The sequence below is a fragment of the Haemaphysalis longicornis genome, unplaced genomic scaffold (assembly GCF_048455015.1).
Source record: "Haemaphysalis longicornis isolate Haplotype H1 unplaced genomic scaffold, Haemaphysalis longicornis Haplotype H1 scaffold_2, whole genome shotgun sequence".
In the NCBI taxonomy this organism is placed as follows: domain Eukaryota; kingdom Metazoa; phylum Arthropoda; class Arachnida; order Ixodida; family Ixodidae; genus Haemaphysalis; species Haemaphysalis longicornis.
Genome location: NW_027526295.1, coordinates 12,120,429 through 12,137,821, shown reverse-complemented (window position 1 = coordinate 12,137,821; position 17,393 = coordinate 12,120,429). Strand labels below are relative to the sequence as shown.

At 50.3% G+C, this 17,393-nt stretch overlaps 1 protein-coding gene across 3 annotated transcripts in view; it reads right to left on the bottom strand.

Moving 5' to 3' along the window:
• Positions 1 to 3,051: 3,051 nt before the first annotated feature.
• Positions 3,052 to 17,393, bottom strand: part of LOC144168752 (mite allergen Lep d 7-like) — a 222,625-nt gene continuing 208,283 nt past the window's right edge. For all 3 annotated transcript variants that reach the window (XM_077697711.1, XM_077697710.1, XM_077697712.1), the window contains exon 5: positions 3,052 to 4,399. In XM_077697711.1, coding sequence (XP_077553837.1) covers positions 4,159 to 4,399 — 241 coding nt within the window. In that variant the 3' untranslated portion in view covers positions 3,052 to 4,158. The remainder of the gene's footprint in view (positions 4,400 to 17,393) is intronic.

The window sequence follows — 17,393 nt, the reverse complement described above, 5'->3', positions numbered from 1 at the left end:
CGGGAAATGTGCCCTCTGATGCCGCAGTAGAAGCACACAGGCCGGTCGCCTGGAGCACGCATCGGTCGCCACGTTGACGAGTAAGGTGCCGGCATCGATGTCGCAGAGAGGGCGGTCAAGTGGGGGACGCAGTCGGGTGCACGGTGCGCTCCACGGGAATGGGTGGTCCGGGCGCAGCTTCTGAGTACGTGGGAATGTGTAGTGGAGCAGTCTGACATGGTTGGGGAATGTTGGTCATACACGGCAGCTCTTCCTTGATCACGTCCCGCAGTCCATGTGCGCAGACAGGAGCATTCTGGGGGCAGGAAGCGTCACGCTGCTGCAGCTCCTCGCGTATGATAGCGCGTATTAAAGCACGGAGCTCCACATTCCAAGAGGAGCTGGTAGGCCAGGAATCCTGCTGGATGCGAATAGCTTGCAGATTGTGAAGGCGCTGGCATATCGCTCGCACTTCTGCAATGGTGGTGGGATTTTGTATCGCCAGGGCGTTGAAAGCGAAAGAGCAGATTCCTTTCAAGGTGTGTCGTACCTTATCCGCCTCTGGCATGTCTTTGTCAACTCGTCGACACAGTCCGACGACGTCTTCTATGTACGAAGCGTATGTTTCCTCCGGGTGCTGTATGCGGGCGTCCAGTTTCTTTTTGGCGCCAGCCGCGCTAGCAGAGGACGTGCCGAAAATCTGACGCAGTTGCTGAGTAAAGTCACTCCAATCAGAGAATCCTCCCGCATTATTGTAGTACCAGGTCTCGGACACCTTCTTCAAGGAGAAACCAACGTCCTGTAGCTTGAACGTGTCGTCCCAGCGGTTGAAGGAGCTTACCCTGTTGTACTGATCGAGCCATTCGTCCACGTCTTCACCACGGAGACCGTAGAAAAACGGAGGATCGCGCTGGTGAGTGGTGATAGTAATGTCGGGCTGGACAGGAGCTGCTGCGCTGGTAGCACTACGGCTGCTCTCGTGCTGCATGGTGCTGGTTGCTAGCGCGAAACGCCGACCCGATCGTAGCTCCACCGGTGCGACCAAGAGAGGTAGACGTCGCGATCAAGCGCACACTCCACCACTTGAGAGAGTGAGGGACGAGGTCTCGGTGACGACGTTTATTGTCCTCCTCGGAGCGAACGTACCGGGAAGCGCGAGACCGACGATGATGCTGGTGAATATTTACAGACGGTAATGGCGATGGGGCGTCAGTACAAGAGATAGGAGAGCGTATCCCTCAGTGCTCACACTGGCCATGATAGTGGTGGTATCGCTTGCACTGCGTATCCCATTAATGTAAGGCCGCGAATGCTCAGAATATAAGTCGCTCCGCTAGATCACCTAATTGTACAATTCTCCTTAATCATGGCCGAGGCTCGTCGCACCGTGTGGCACGTACCAATGCTGTCCTGCAGGCCTACGTAATTGTAGTTATAGTCACTCCGCTAGCACACCTAATTTACAATTCACCTAACTCATGGCGGAGGCTCGTCGCACACTGTGGCACGTACCCAGACTGTCCTGCAGGCCTACGTAATTGCAGTTATAGTCACACCACTCGCACACCTGCTATGTGTGCGTAGATTGAGAAATAATTGGCGATTTTTAAGTGAAACCGCTAACAAACTCATATTTACTGCAAAAGAAGCTGAAACAACTTCCCCACAAAGTACAATAACACTTATTTTTTCACATCACAATAAGCTTTGCCTATAGACCTAATATAGACATAATTCGGTCTGCAAACAATGTGTTTCTGAAGTGCGAAAAGCGCGACGTTCGCCGGCCATGTAGACGACATTTCCAGGCATTGCGAACTCCCCAAATGCGAATGTTCGTTCCAGCGAATTCGCTGGTGAAAAATGCACCATGTAGAACGGGCTTTAGACAGTCATTTACACAACAACTGTTTTCTCCTATGTGCAGTCTTTGCTACGTGAGTGGTATTGCATAATTCCCGCAAACGTGGCTGTCGACATATTTCACCACTTGGTTTTCCTTGCAAATATTTGCAAGAACCAAGTGTTGAATTATGAAAGCTACATCTCTCAAGGTCATTCATGGCATCGCACGTGGCCTTCATCCGGCAACCCGCCCACTCCACCTTTCTTTTCGCTTGGCTCGCTGGGAGCCTCGCCACTGTATTATTACGAGACTAGAGGAGGGCGAAACAACTGCTTCCCCTGCGCTGTCTCACTCAGCGGCCGCAGGGAGGTCTGCACTTTGGGCTCATTACGCGGACGGTTCGGTATATTCGTGGGGTGCTGGGAGTTGTGGGAAATGCTCTATCGTATTGACTGGTGTGGTATATGTGCTGCTTATCAAAGTAGCTGGCGCATTTGCTGCGTGTGAAGATGTATTTTGCTGGGTTTACGATTAGGGCGCAGCTCATTTATCGCTCTTATTAGTCGTTTCCTTTTGTTCGATGTTTTTAAAGCGAGGCTTCCTTGTCGGTACTGATATCATTGTACCCTAACACGCCCTGCAGGAAACCAAACTTTCCCAGTGGTGAACATGATGAATGATCGCGGGCGACGTTAAGGAAATATGCGCTTCCCGTGGCCGGATCGAGCATGCACGCCTCGGATGAGAAGCCGGCGTCTGTGCTATTGCTCCATTTCGACACGGTCGAACCGAACGCCAAGCAGCAGGTGACGATTCGCGCCGTACACCCCAAACCAAAACGTTACGCCCATGGAGTGCACACCCGAGAACTTCTGTGGGTATTCTAGAAAAGCGGTGGTAACCTCCATAGTAGCACAAACTCGCAGTGTGGGATTAGTGAACCAAAGAATTCATCACGAGAAAGCTTCGAGTTCAACTATGGTCGCGTTACACGGACGGGCGCATGATTTTGTTTTTACTTAGGGGTTGATATAACTTTGGGGCGTGGAAGCGTTTCACGTGTTGCGGTTTTATAGGAAAGCGGCGCTAGTTTCTTCTGGGGCTGAATGGGGGCCGTCGCAGCTACAACGCCTAGTTGCACACGCATCATGGTTATACACATACACACAGCAAGAAACCGCATAGGAGAAAACGCAGGGCGAAATCGAAACAGGCAAGACCATAACCTAGGTTAAGTGATGTTTATTGTTCACGTACGGCAGTTCATATAACCTTCAACCCATAAAACGAAACCCACAAAAGGTAAAGAAGCAGAGAAATGGAACAGAACATGTCACACATTTTTGGTTCCCTAGCGATCGGTCTGGTCTGAAATGCATCTCCCTTTATAGGCGCTTGTCGCACTTCTGTAAATGCGTAAACCCAAACCAAAAAGCAAGAAATTATTGTAAACAGAAGCATTGCCAGTCATTTGTGTCCTGCGTGATTGGCGTCGTCTACGAGCTTCCTGGGTGGCTCTCCCTCTGGCATTCGGCGTCAGGAAGCGTCGCGTCTGAAAGGAGGGCGTGCCCGTAAAGAGTGCTGCTGCCAGTGGGAGGAAACGAAGTTTGTGTATCTTGTCCCCAAACCTTGGCTACAATGTCGCCCGTATATTCTTCGCGGGAGCGACCCAATTCGCAGTATTGGCAAATCTGGGGCTCATTTGTATCGCCGGTGTGTGTGCATTGTACGATTCCGGTGGCCTGGACACCTAAGGACGCACGGCTACAACAGATCGCAAGGGAGACGCAAAGTCTCAGCTTGGCGGCGTGCGAGGAATAGCGGAGGGATTTTGTGTCCGTGCTACACCGTAGTGCCTCATTGGTCGTCGTAAATTAAGGACATTTTCAGCAACGCATGGCTTCGAAAAGTGCAAAAGTTTTCAGTCACACGGTGAGATGTCGCGCTTGCCCTCGTGTGTCGCGTCCATTATGCTGAAAATTTTTGTACGCAACGGTGGATGGAGTTTCGCGCTTCACAGACCTTTAATCGCCGTTGAAAACAGATACGAGCTACAGAATGTGTAAGGCCTGAAAAGAGAGCATGGCTGGTGGTGTTCGTGTTTCAGTCGCTTGTTTGCTTGCACTCACCAAAGCTGAGATTTAAGCTCCCATCGCTGTGCCCAGAAACGGCCAACTATGTTCTCATCCTCTATGTCGTGCCCCAAATGGCTTTTTTCTTTTCAGGCGCGTATTTGTGCTTCGGTCTCCTTCCATTGTCTCAGCGGCTCCGAATGAAACTGAAGGCGGCGCAGCCAAAGTTTGCGGGCGCGACAGTGAGCATTCCGTTGCAGGCTACCCGAGGGCGGCGAGGGCGCCCGGTATGCTGGAAGCCAGCTCGGCCAGCTTCTCGGAAAAGAGGTTGCGCACGCTGTCCTCGACGGCGCGCCGGATCTCTTCTTCGAAGACGCTGGTGAGCACCACCGAGAGCGCGTTGGCCACGCCGCCCAGGGCGCCCAGGCCCTGCACCTGGACGCGGACGCCCTGCAGGCGCTGCACTGAGAACCGCTGCAGTTCGGGCTTGGCCCCGGGCTTCCTGCACCATCAGAGGAACAATGACCACAAAGTTTTCTTCACGGAGAAGATGAGGCATTGTACCAAGCAGCAACAAAGAGTGGAAGACACTGGAAGCACTTGTGGAGAGCCCGTTAGCCAAGCTACTTCTTATTTTGCCATGTCCGGCGTGCCAATTTTGCAGTGCAATCTTTACGGCCCGAAAAATCGCCAAGCGTAAACTGCGCTGCCCCGTGAGCGGTAAAGGACTCGCACTGATATCGAAAGGTTGGCCTTAAACGAACTGTATTACTCTAATACGAAGCAGCGCATAAAAACCGAAGGGAATGGAAAAGAGCGCACGAGAGAGCGCAAGATAACAACGAAAATTTATTATCGCTTGACAAACAGTAAACTGGATCCCATTGAAAATATCCGTCTTGAAACTCAACGGAGATTATCCGAAAAATGCCATACAAAGTAATATATTCAGGACAACTATGAAATATAAAATTACCATAGTTAATTGTATATATTCCACAAAAACTGAGGCATCACGTGTAGGCCGGCCTCCCAAACCTGCACAGTGATTGGACGGCAGCGCCCGGCAGCCAACGAAAACCGCGAAGGTGCAAAGCACTATCACATGTGCAAGGAAACTCATTGCGGAACGCGTAAGTATACAAAAAAGAGAAAACAAGTCAACCTGCAGCACGATGACGCTACAATCGACATAGGAAAACCGTGCGAATAGAAACTGCAGGCTTGTTCCCTAAACCTGTCACGGCTTATCAGAGAATGATCATACAAAAGCTGGAAGCGATGTTAACACACATAGCCTGTTATGTTTTGACTAAACGTCCAGTAAACGCACATGACAAAAAATCCCAGGAAGCAGTTGAATGCTGGCTCAGAGCGGCGCAGTGCGTGCAAGCCGGCAGGCACTCGATACGATGAAGACAATTTCTACAAAACCGCAACCTACCAAGCCATCCACGCGCTAACATGACCCAATATTTTACAGCAAAGCTTTTTACCTCTACCCTGCAAGGGTTCTTTCGCGACCGTTGGTGTCAACAGAAAACTCCCGCGAACAAATAAAAGAATTTACTGGCACCGCCAGGAATTGAGCTTGGAACTAAAAGAGTAACAAAGCCAGAGCCCATTGTCTTACTGATTTAGCTACGAGCCCACTCGAAGGCGGGGACGACAAGTAGGGCACTCACCAAGCAGATCTACGGGTTACACCCCTGCATTGGCACTGAAGGCCACGTAATAGCGATAAAGGGAAACTCGCACCAAACCATGGCATCTCACTTCTACTACGCCAATGTGGTAAAGCCTGTGGCTTTCAGTGTTCACGTAAGAAATCTCAGATCCTGGTCGTCCGCCCTCACGACAAACGACACCTCAAGGAACACATTCAAATACTCCTTCATGACCATCACTCCAAGCCCCAGCATCAAGATCCTGGACCTACATCTCCAGGCCAACACCAAAGCTGACGTATCGTTGCAGCGCCTCAAGCACAGCATGAATCAAATTATACACGGGATCAGGCGAGTTGCCACCAAGCCAAGAGGCCTCAAGGGATCCGAAACCTTTAGATTATTTCAAGCTTGTGTTCTCTCTGGAATCGCGTACGTCAACCCCTTGTCTTCTTCTTGGCAAGGAGAAGATAAAGATGCTTTATATAATGATTAGAAAGGCAGTTGAGCAGGTCATTGGTCTTCCCCTGAGTGCGTTCACAGAGAGGCTGCTTAGCACGCGGCTTTATACCTGCTTGGAGAGCTGATAGAGGGCCATATTTCTATCGAGAAGCTCCAAATGAGCAGAACTGCAGCGGGTCGCCCCATCCTTCACCAGATTTGCTGGGCAGCACACAACGTCACTCCGCTTGATGTAGTCCTGGACTTTTGGCGACAAGAATTAAAGATGCTCCCTTTGCTTATAGAAATATGGACTCCTCACACGAAGAGGGTCGCCGACAAGCACGGGCTCTCGCGCTCAACAACACCCTCGGTGGGGATGATGCAGTTATCTACACACGCGCCTCCCAATATCGCGGGTAGCAGTATGCCACCATCGTGGTTACCTCGAGAACCAGCCTCCTTGCTTGTGCCCCACTCCAGACCGCAGACATGACGGCAGCAGAAGAGGCAGCCATCGCGTTGGCTCTCACTCAACCAGGGGTTCGTAAGGTAGTCACCGATTCCAAACAAGCCTACCGGAATTACCAGTCGCGTTTGGTGTCCCAACCTGCACTGCGTGTGCTAAAAACCCCTAACCACTCACCAAATGATTCCACTCAGCTCACCTGGACACCCGCTCACGCTCCCATGGCGGGCAACGAATACGCCCACCAAGCTGGCACTTTTAAGTGCGAATGCACTTCTTAAGCGAGCCTGAATCGTCCGCCGCCGTAGTCCGCATAGCAACAGCTGCGGGTGCGCGCGCTCCTCGTCTTCCCTAGCAACGGGGGGAGATGGGCGCGCGCTGCCTGGCCGCGTCCCCATGGCTCATTCTTGTTGTTGCTCCTGCTGACATGGCACATACCCACGTGGGGGATTGGCCAGGAATCGGGCGTGAGAAGGGCTAATGCACCCGCTTAAAGGAGTACTTACACGAAATTTCAAAGCTGAGATCCGCTCTAGCAATCAAGTACAACGACAACACAAATAGGTGTCTGTGAATAAATGCATCTTTCTTTCTTTGTAGTTGTGTGTGTGTATGAGATCTCTCTTTCCGGAACATTACCGAACCGCGCAAATTCAACTCGTGCATTCGCACTTTCACATTCTTCCCCTCGGGGAAATGCGGGGAATTTTTTTACCCCCCCCCCCCCCGTGTTATGGAGCTGCATGAGGACAGTCACCCACTTGTCCCGTTCATGGACATAACCCAGCATTGTCGCCTTCTCAGACAAGATAGACCCCAACTTCGCTTTATCCAGACCTTTCCATAGAACAACAAACTTCCCTACGGCTCATACACTCCGCCCCCTTCCCACACCCGACGCGTCTTCACTTAATGCACCCGAATCGCTACGACGCTGAATGTAAATTTTGCTCAGAAGTAGGAACACTCTGCCACATAATCGAGGTGTACGACATTAGCCCTGAGTATCCTCCTCTCTTTCCGTCAACTACCCAAAAAGACCAATGGGAGATGCTGGTGTCCAGCCCCTCTCTGCTTACCTAGCTTCAGCTGGTGGGCAGAGCACAGGCGGCGCGGGCTGAATATGGGCTACACTGAAGAAGAAACCACTCCGCTGGGCCGCACTGTGGGCCGTTCATAAATCTCAATAGAAGTATTTCCTCCTCCTCCTCCAGCTCCTCCTTCGTCTCTGCCGCGATATCGTCGCCACCGTCGGCGATGGCAGAGACAGAGAAGTGAGATCGTCTAACACCCGGTTTTAGATTTAATTTTATAAAAAATGAATTTCCACCCATGTGCTACACCAATACAACTCAACTAACCACCGTTCATGCATCATGCAGTAATTTAACCTTACCAAGAATTGGCGGTGAGCGCGAACACAGGCAGCGCTGCGAAGCGCGCCTCCGTGACGTCAGCTTAGGGATTCTCGCATTTGTCGTCTGCTTCACTCAGGATCGGTCTCCCTGCTGTTTCTTTGCGCTCGGTAAACGTCTGATTCTTGTCCGCACCAGAATTAGCGTGTGGGTAACTTTTTATCATAATAATAGGCTTAAAATCGCATACACTAGCTCATGGTGTCAATTAAAGTATAGTTTTGGATACCCCTACGGGAGAAACATTGCCGGCGCCACCCCCCCAAGCAGCCGAGGCCGATTGCCAATGATTGGAAACCCCATGGGACCCCATTGGCTTCCGAGCCGTCGGCCACTCATTGGTAACTTGGCTGAAACATTGAGTGAGCGCCAAGCAAACGGCGACCGGAAGTAACATCACACCGAAGGCTCATCGGAAGCCGAGCTTCAGCTGACGGATAAAAGCGCATTTTGGCCTTGAGCTCCCCGAGCCCGTGACGGCGACGGTTAAAGCGGGTGAACAGGCCACAACGCAGCGAAAAGTAGTCACCTAAAGAGCCACAGCACCGGGCCATGAAACAAAGCGTACTTAAACTAAAGTGCAGCGTATTCAAAAAAGCGTGAGATAGTGTTGCACGTTCAGTAGGAATGGGTCATTTGTGTGTCCTAACGCAACGGTGACCGTCGAACTACTTCAGCGTTGTGCCTTTGCGCGTTCTTTCAACCCGCGGCGGGGTCGGTGGACGGACGCGTTGCACCGACGGCTCCGTGCCTCCGTCTCTTTTGTGGCATTGAAACTGCGGTAGTACTCCTGTACGTGTCTGTGAGGTGCGTTTTGGTGTCGGTGGCTCTGTGAAGTATGCCTGACTGGTGGAATAACATCGTTTGCCTGCTGTGGCCGCCGCTGAAAACGTAAGTTACCATTTCATTTTCCTGGCGCGGTGCGGGAGAGCTCGCCCTCGTTCCCGCTAAAACTTCAGCTGTCGTGTATAACAACTGGCGCCCGTGAGTGCTGATTAGCGTTGTTGGTTCTTGCGAAGAAAAAAGCGGTCATTTACATGTACTTCCATTTGTGTGACGGCAGTTCTTGCTCTCCTTTTTCCGGCTTTGTGTTTTCCGAACAAGCGGCCGTGCTGCCACTGCAGGTTCACGACGTTCAGCATGCGTTGAAGCAAGACTCGTGTGCAGTATAAGAGTTGCGGATAAACTCTAGCTATCAGTGAAGCTCCCGTTTCGTTATGTTCTTGAGCAAAGTAAAGATATAGTCGAGCGACAAAGTAATTACACTGCCGCTGGGCTTCTCCGTCGGTTCCGTTCGCATCTGGCGCGTCTGACGAGGCAGATGTGAGCTACGGCGACAGCAACACCGTAACCATTTTAATACTTTATTTGTGGCTTTGTTTTGTTACCCCTTAAATATAACGCATTCAAAGGTCACAAGGTTTGTATTCAACCTGCAAGTTGGTATGGATGCCTTGCAAAAAAAAAAACCTGAACGTTCGTGCGTTCCGAACTCATTGTGTAGTGCTTTGCCTTAATTGTAGTCTCTGGGTCCCGCGTTGTTAGCGAACAAACCTTACGCTAATAAAACGTTGACGGCACGACATTTCAGTCGCGACTAAATGTTTATGTGGTACAGTAGCCACAACAAAATTTCGCGGAACCGCTGCCGTGTTGCTTTGTGTATTTGACTTTTTTAATTACCTTGCGTGACTGCAACAAGAGTGAAGCCCATTTTCGGTGAAATTCCGGACTGTTTCTCAAGAACGAGCCACGTAACTGCTACCGTAGAACGCAGTAATGAGAAATGAATAGTGCAGTACGTTTTATGTTGCATAGCGAGTGTTAACAAGCTAGAACTTTAGGCACGGACATATTTTGACACGGACATGTGGTAAGGCTGTGCAAACTGCTGTATTTAGTAAGCAGCGTGCATTTAGCATTGCAGTGAACTATTTTTTTACTTATTACAGGCGCTACGACGTAAAGGTGTTTCCCGTGGACAAGTGGCGGATGCAGCCGAGACAAGCTTTCCAAGCTGGCCTATTCTACAATAGTGCTGTTGAACAACATATCGTGATCTTGGCAGGTCGGAGAATTACCGGGTATAATGGTCCTGTTTTCATTTACCTGAATGCTTCTGTTTTGTAGGCATCTCAAGCAGTTAAACGAAGCATAATCGGTTCGCGCTTCATGAGCAGCGCTTTTTTAAATTTTTTCTTGACTATTGCGTGTGCTTGCTTTCGTGTCTGTGTTCGTATTCTTGCCACTGTTAATCCAGGTTTCTTGTAAATTTGATATGCATAATAAAAAAACTATGGAGAGAGACTCGGCGTGTTGTGTTGCTCAATTGTTTTTGACAAGTCACGTATTTGCTTCGCAAAGTTGGTGCCGTTTGTTTATTGTGTCTCGCGGTCCCATTTCTGTTTTATACATGTCACTGTACAAAAAATTATTTAACGAGTGCGCTATAAATAAATAATGCGCACTCGTTAAATAATTTCCTGTGCAATGGCATGTATAAAGCAGAAATCGGGCCGCGAGGGAACTTATGAAACTGGCATTGGTCATAAGGACTGGCCACAAAGCCAAAAATGTGCATGAAAATAGCCTGGGGTCCACCTATAGGCAATATCATGGCAACATACTTTGCCAAGCGTTGTCCAATATTGGCCTTCCAGAGCTTGGCCAATTGTTGGCTTGTCACCTTTCCCAAGCGCCAGCCAATGATGGCGGCCGAGGTATTCCCAAGCTCGGACACATTGGCCACTGATGATTTACCATGCTTGGTATTGGCAATTTCTGCTGCTTGGGCCATTTCTTGCGAAGGCGCGGTCCTGTGCGGAGCGTGAAGAGTCGGAGCTGGGGGTCAGCTTCTCATGTAAGCATTCGAACAAAAGGAACAGTCAGCTGCTAATAACCGACAACAGCGAAAATGGAAGACCAAAACAAATTCTAGGCCTTCAGGGCTGTCGGCTTTGGCAGAAGGCATCACGATTCCTGGTAATCATATGTAAGGTAAAACCGTTTTTGCAACCTTGCCGAACGCTCGAACGCGTTTTGTCACATCACTTTACGTTGTCAAGGCATGAAAGTTTTCCGAAATGCACTATAGGCTGCAAAGACGTTCCAAATAACCCAGTGTGTATATACGCGCGTGCTGATTCTATACCAGGCATCTAACCAGTATGGAGGTTTATTGAGCAAAACGAGTCACGTCTTCGTTAAATTTATAGTAACACATATATGCTTGTTAAGACCTGGAGGGATATTTCGGAAGATTTTGCACAGCCTTATCTTCCCGATATTCGGATATGCGTTATAGGAAAACTGCACTCAAGAACAGGAGGAGGAGTAAGGAGAGGAGGGGAAAACTTTGTTTAACAATTAAATCGATCTGGTTAGTGGGCCGGGCCCTCAGTCCAGGACAAGAGAGTAAAAGTAATTTTCTTCAAATCATAGAACGCCATCCCGAGTAGAATTGGATTGGTTCTTCGCGCCTGGAAGGGTTGAAAAGCAATAAAGAGCTACTTGGAATTCTTCTCCGGTTTCGAGTCTTGTAATATATGCAGGTAGACTATTTATTACGTTAGTTAGCGAGTATATCATGCCTTCAACACCGTAATCATGTCATCATTGATCAAGGTGAGAGTCAGTTCGTTATGATAACGATATAATTACGATAGAAATTCGGAGCACAAAAGCCGCCTTCGAGTACTGTGGACCACGTTGTTTAGGGCGCGATCGCGGTGGCGTAGCACAAACCTTCTCATTGTATTTGCATGTGAATAAACAAAGCACGCTGCTGATATGCACCTGCTTGCACGCTGCCGTAATGAAAGCCAATTTGTAAAGAAGGGGATGTATGCCACACAAAATGAAGGAAATATCCACACGACCTTTGTGAGGCTCCCAATCATCCCGAAACCTCCTAATAAGAAGTTGGTGACGGCGCAGAAAAATTAATGCGTTGGGCAAAAAAAAAAAGCAAGAAACATTAATCCGATACAAGACAACAACGAAAGAAACAGAAGAAAGCCGCTTTATTTCCTGCTGTGCGATGAGCGTGTAGAGGCCGCTGCTTGGTACGTAGTATTAGACTGTTCAGTCTTCATAGGAGCATCTCAAAAATACTGCAGGGAAGCCTACGCATTTTGAATACTTATCGAGAAGCTCTGATCGCTGATCCTCGCGAATAAGCAAGAAAGGATGAGTCACACACGATCTTCTGACCGATACTCTGAAGAAAGTTGTTCTCTATCTCTTCGTGTGTTCCAAACTTGTGGGGGATACAGCTTCAAATTATTGAGATGCGTAAGAAGCTGGCAAAATAACTGAGTCGCTAGAAATACGCTTTTTAACGCACTACAGTAACGAAGCGGGCGATTTCTATCCCAGGCACTGTTGCCCCTCACAAGCGGAGTGTAGCAGACGACAGCGGCGCGAATCCCTAAGTCGACGTCAGAGCCAGGGGGCGCCACTCAAAGATCTCACCGCCAATATCTCTTTGAAGTAATAGAGGGTGTGGTTAAGTGCATTTCACTTCTCTCTGGTTTCACGTACGTGCGTGACTTGAAGTGACGTCGCATGGGTAATCGTTGTGGGTGCCGTTTACAGCTTTGCTTTCAAATCCCATTCACAGGGTTGATTGGCGGTAATTTTTTTTCGAGAATGGACACGCTTATCAGAACAAATTATGGCATTAACTTTGTAATGGGATTCCTTAAACTTAGAACATAAAAAATAATTATCAGGCACTCGTGTTGACTGCGTCCCGATAACAACTTTCGCCTGTGTTGCGTGTGAAATTTCCATTTAATTTCCCAGTTCGTTTGTTTATATAACTACGAATTAATTGTTCAACATAATTTACACTGCAGATAATGTGTGCGAAGGCTCATCCCAAAAACAGGTAACGGGCACAACCCCCCAATCAATCTCATGAGTATCCTTCAAGAAATAGTACGTTCTTTTCTCATGAGGGCAATCGAGAGTGCGACCACGCTATGTTGTTCTCTGCTATGAATCTCCCGCGCCTCTGGTACCTCACGCCCTGCACGGATACTGACCCAGCACGTGGAACTTCTCAAAAGAAGGAACGCATGCGAATTGAGCAACATGTGTAGCAATTGTGCTGCCTGGTAGAGAGAAATCAAGAAAGGTATTTCCCTCTCGAATTCAAAGAGACATTTTTTTATTAGGAACGCGGGGTTACCGCCGGCCGAAGGCTGTCGGTGACGGTATCGGCTCAACCAGAAGTAGTTGAAGACCCGGTTGCGAGCTTCCCGGTGCGTCCTCCCCCTGCTCGATGGGTTCAGAGGACAGGCCCACACGGCGTGAGTGTCCAGGGAGCCACAGAGGAGGCACATGAGGGGAGGGATGTCGAGAGGGATGGCTGTTGTTGTGGATTTGGACAAGAGAGGGGATTGGTGTAAGAACTCGTCATAGGCGCTCCCTGAGCGTCGGCGAGTGATGTGCAGGCGGGGAGATAGCAAAGGTGGGAGAGGGTAGCTCAGCGTTACTTCTCGGAACGAGAACGGAAGGCCTAATAAATCAGGCTTTATAGAGTCGACCAGTTCACACGCAATCGGCCGAGATATTCGCCAACACCGCATACATTCATCATCATCATCAACAGCAGCAACTGCAGCTGAAGCAGCTGCAGCAGCCTATCTACACCCACTGCAGAGCAAAGGACTCTTCCATGGATCTCCAATTTTCCCGGTCGTGTGCTAACTGCGACGAAGTTATCCCCGCAAACTTATCTGCCGATCTAACTTCCTACCCACTGCCGCCGCGCTTGCCGTCTCTTCGGATCCACTCCATTACCCTTAATGAGCAACGGCAATCTTGCCTTCGCATTACATGCCCTATCCACATCCATTTCTTCTTAATTTCTCCTAATAGGTCGTATATTCGCATCATATATCCGCCGTAAAAACCAAACTATGCCAAAAAATGGCTCGTGGTTAACTCAGTTACACGTGGGTGTGCGTAGCGAGAGGTTCGGTTAATGTCATTGTTTAGCTTGGTTGCATCTTTATCGTTTACCTTCGTACGTCTGAGGGTTGTTAAGTTTGGTTGTTACCTCTCATTGAGTTACGGTTACATTAAACACGAAACCTGGCTCCTTTCAGTCTCTCCGACTCACTTTCCATATCTGAATACGAATCCCACTGAGCCGCCCCTTGTATGTGTACGATGCAACGCCGGCTGGTCCTCTAGTGTTGCCACGCGGTTTAACCGGCTCCTCCTCTGACATCATGCGAGAAGGCGCAGCAAGCGGCGCTTCCAGCTGCAGAGGTTGCTAGGCAGCCGGTCAGCTCGCGGTGCGCCCACCGGCCACAGCGAAACAGCGAGAATAGGGCCATTGTAGCTCTCGCTACAAAATCCCCGTTTTATTGCGGTTGATGGCCAGAACTGGTGATGGCCAGAACGACACAGGGAAGGCCATTCCAGTCCACTGCTACACGGGGGAAAATGAGGCAGAAAAAATAGTAGTGCGAGCATGTGGATGGGCAATTTGATACGAGTGGGCAGAGCGGTGAGATATGCGCGTCGGTGGGACGATGTAAGGTGCTTGATCAAGAGGGCTGTAGAAGAACTTGTGTAGCAAACAAAGGCTGGTGATGCGGAGGCGTACTGAAAGATTCGCAAGACCAGTTTCGCGCTTAAGGGATGATATGCTTGTCATATTGTCACGAAGACACGGACGACGCAGCTGTCTTGAAGGAGAAACAAGTTTATTGGAGCGAACTTGTGCTCCCCTAATAACTCAACAGAATACAGAGGCGGCGAAGCAGCGGGCAACAAAGTGACTTGCGTCGGCGAGCGTCGCAGAATCGAATGCCGCGGCGTCTGCTGTGCAGGCTTTTATCTGTCGGCGCGAGAGTTTCTAGAACCGTCGATTCACATCCAGAACATTGTAGATCACAGAAGATTATTCTGGGCTAGCGGCGTTAGGGCGAAACACTCTGCTTGTCTGAATGAGATAGCCCGTGCGGCATAAAAATAAAGAATGGAACACGCGCTTCGCATGGGACACAGATAACAGAGCCGGGGCGGCCGGGAATTAAAAACAAACAATAAATAAACAAACCCGTACATGGTTCGCGGCATTACCCACCCTCTAAGAGTGCATCGAGCCGATGCTAAAATAAAACGACAGCCCGAACAAACAGCCCCAACAAAACAACAACAAAAAGAGTTCGTCATCTTGCAAAGTACGGTTTGAGGCGAACCACGTGGACGACTTCGGGTCGCGTGCGTCGTCGTGATGTGCCGGAATCACCACTGGGGATCACTTCGTAGGTTAATTGGCCAACACGTCGTAGAATCTGGTAGGGTCCGAAATACCATCGCAGAAGTTTCTCACTGAGTCCGCGTCGTCGAATGGGAGTCCAAACCCACACACGATCCCCTGGTTGGTACTCGGCGTCTCGGCGTCGGAGGTTGTAGCGGCCGGCATCCACCAGCTGCTGGTCCGTTATACGAACTCGAGCGAGCTGGCGCGCCTCCTCCGCACGTTGAAGGTATCCTTGGACGTCGGCGTTGAGGTCGTCGTCTTCTACATGCGGAACCATGGCGTCGAGCATCGTAGTCGGCCGTCTTCCGTAGACAAGCTCGAATGGTGTCATCTGCATAGTTTCCTGCGTCGCTGTATTGTACGGAAACGTGCCATACGGTCCCAAGTCTTATGTTCAACGTCGACGTACATGGACAGCATATCCGCAATCGTCTTGTTCAGACGTTCCGTTAGTCCGTTCGTTAGGGGGTGGTACGCCGTCGTTCTTCGGTGATCCGTGTTGCTGTAGCGTAAGATTCCTTGCATCAGCTCCGCGGTAAAGGCCGTTCCGCGGTCCGTGATTAGGACTTCAGGGGCTCCATGTCGCAGCACAACTTGGTTTGTAAAGAACTTGGCGACTTTTTGTGCAGTCCCCCTCGGAAGAGCGGCGGTCTCTGCGTAGCGCGTCATGTAGCCTGTCGCTACGACAATCCACTTGTTCTTTGATCGTGACGTAGGGAACGGGCCTAGAAGGTTCATTCCAATCTCTTGAAAGGGCCTCGACGGGACGGCGATCACTTGCAGAAATCCGGTGGGTATGGTCGGCGGCGTTTTTCGTCGCTGGCAGTCACGGCAACTCCGAACGTAGTGGGTGACGTCGGATGTAAGGCGGGGCCAGAAGTACTTCGCCTTAATTTTTGCAATAGTGCGAGCTGTTCCGAGATGTCCGGAAGACGGGTCGTCGTGGGACGCTTCCAAAATTGTGTCACGAAGGTCTGCGGGGCTGAAATTCTTCTTCACGAGGACGGAGTTTTTTAGGCTGAATGCTGGTAAGTTCCGCTTGAACGGTCTAGGCACGGCGACGTTTCGTCCTTCGAGGTAGTCGATCATTACGCGCAAGTCGGGGTCGGCACGCTGCTGGCCGGCTAGGTCGCTCTCCGTAACAACCCCGAAGAACGCGCTGTCTTCATTGGAGTCTTGTGGTGGTTGGTCGACAGGGGCGCGGAACAAGCAGTCGGCGTCGAATTGTTTCCTGCCGGATTTGTAGACGATTGTAACGTCAAACTCTTGCAGGCGCAAACTCCACCGCCCACGGTGGCCAGAGGGGTCCTTCAAATTGGCGAGCCAACATAGCGCATGGTGGTCTGTCACAACCTTGAATGGTCTACCATACACGTATGGGCGAAATTTCGAAATGGCCCATATGATTGCCAGGCACTCTTTTTCGGAGGCAGAGTAGTTTTTCTCCTCCTTCGACAGACCACGGCTTGCATAGGCGATTACCTTTTCGCGCCCGCTTTGCTTTTGGACTAGGATGGCCCCCAAACCTATATAGCTGGCGTCAGTGTGTATTCTGTTTCAGCGTTTTCGTCGAAATGAGCGAGCACGGGCGGGCTTTGCAGGTGTTGTTTCAGCTAGCAGAATGCTTTTTCTAGTGCGTTTTCCCAGGCGAAAGGGGTGCTATCTTTTGTCAGGCGCGTGACTGGCTCTGCGATGCGTGCGAAGCTTGCGACGAAGCGCCGGTAGTATGCGCACAGTCCGAGAAATCTTCGCACGCTCTTTTTGTCTTTCTGTCTTGGGAAGTTTGCTATGGCTGATGTTTTCGCCGGGTCAGGCAGGACTCCCGCGGCGTTGACGGCGGGTTCCAAAAACTTGAGCTCCTCGTAAGCGAAGCGGCACTTTTCGGGCTTCAGCGTTAACTCCGACGTACCGATGGCCTCGAGTACAGACTGCAACCTTGCAAGGTGTTCGTCGAAAGTGTGGGCGAATACCACAACGTCGTTGAGGTATACGAGGCAGGTGTGCCACTTCAGGCCAGCTAGCACAGTGTCCATGACTCTTTGAAACGTTGCTGGCGCCGTGCACAGCGCAAACGGCATCACCTTGAACTCGTATATGCCATCCGGGGTTATAAATGCGGTCTTCTCTCGGTCTCTCTCGTCCACCTCAATTTGCCAGTAGCCGGTCTTCAGGTCCATCGATGAGAAGTACTTCGCATGGCAGAGGTGGTCGAGGGCGTC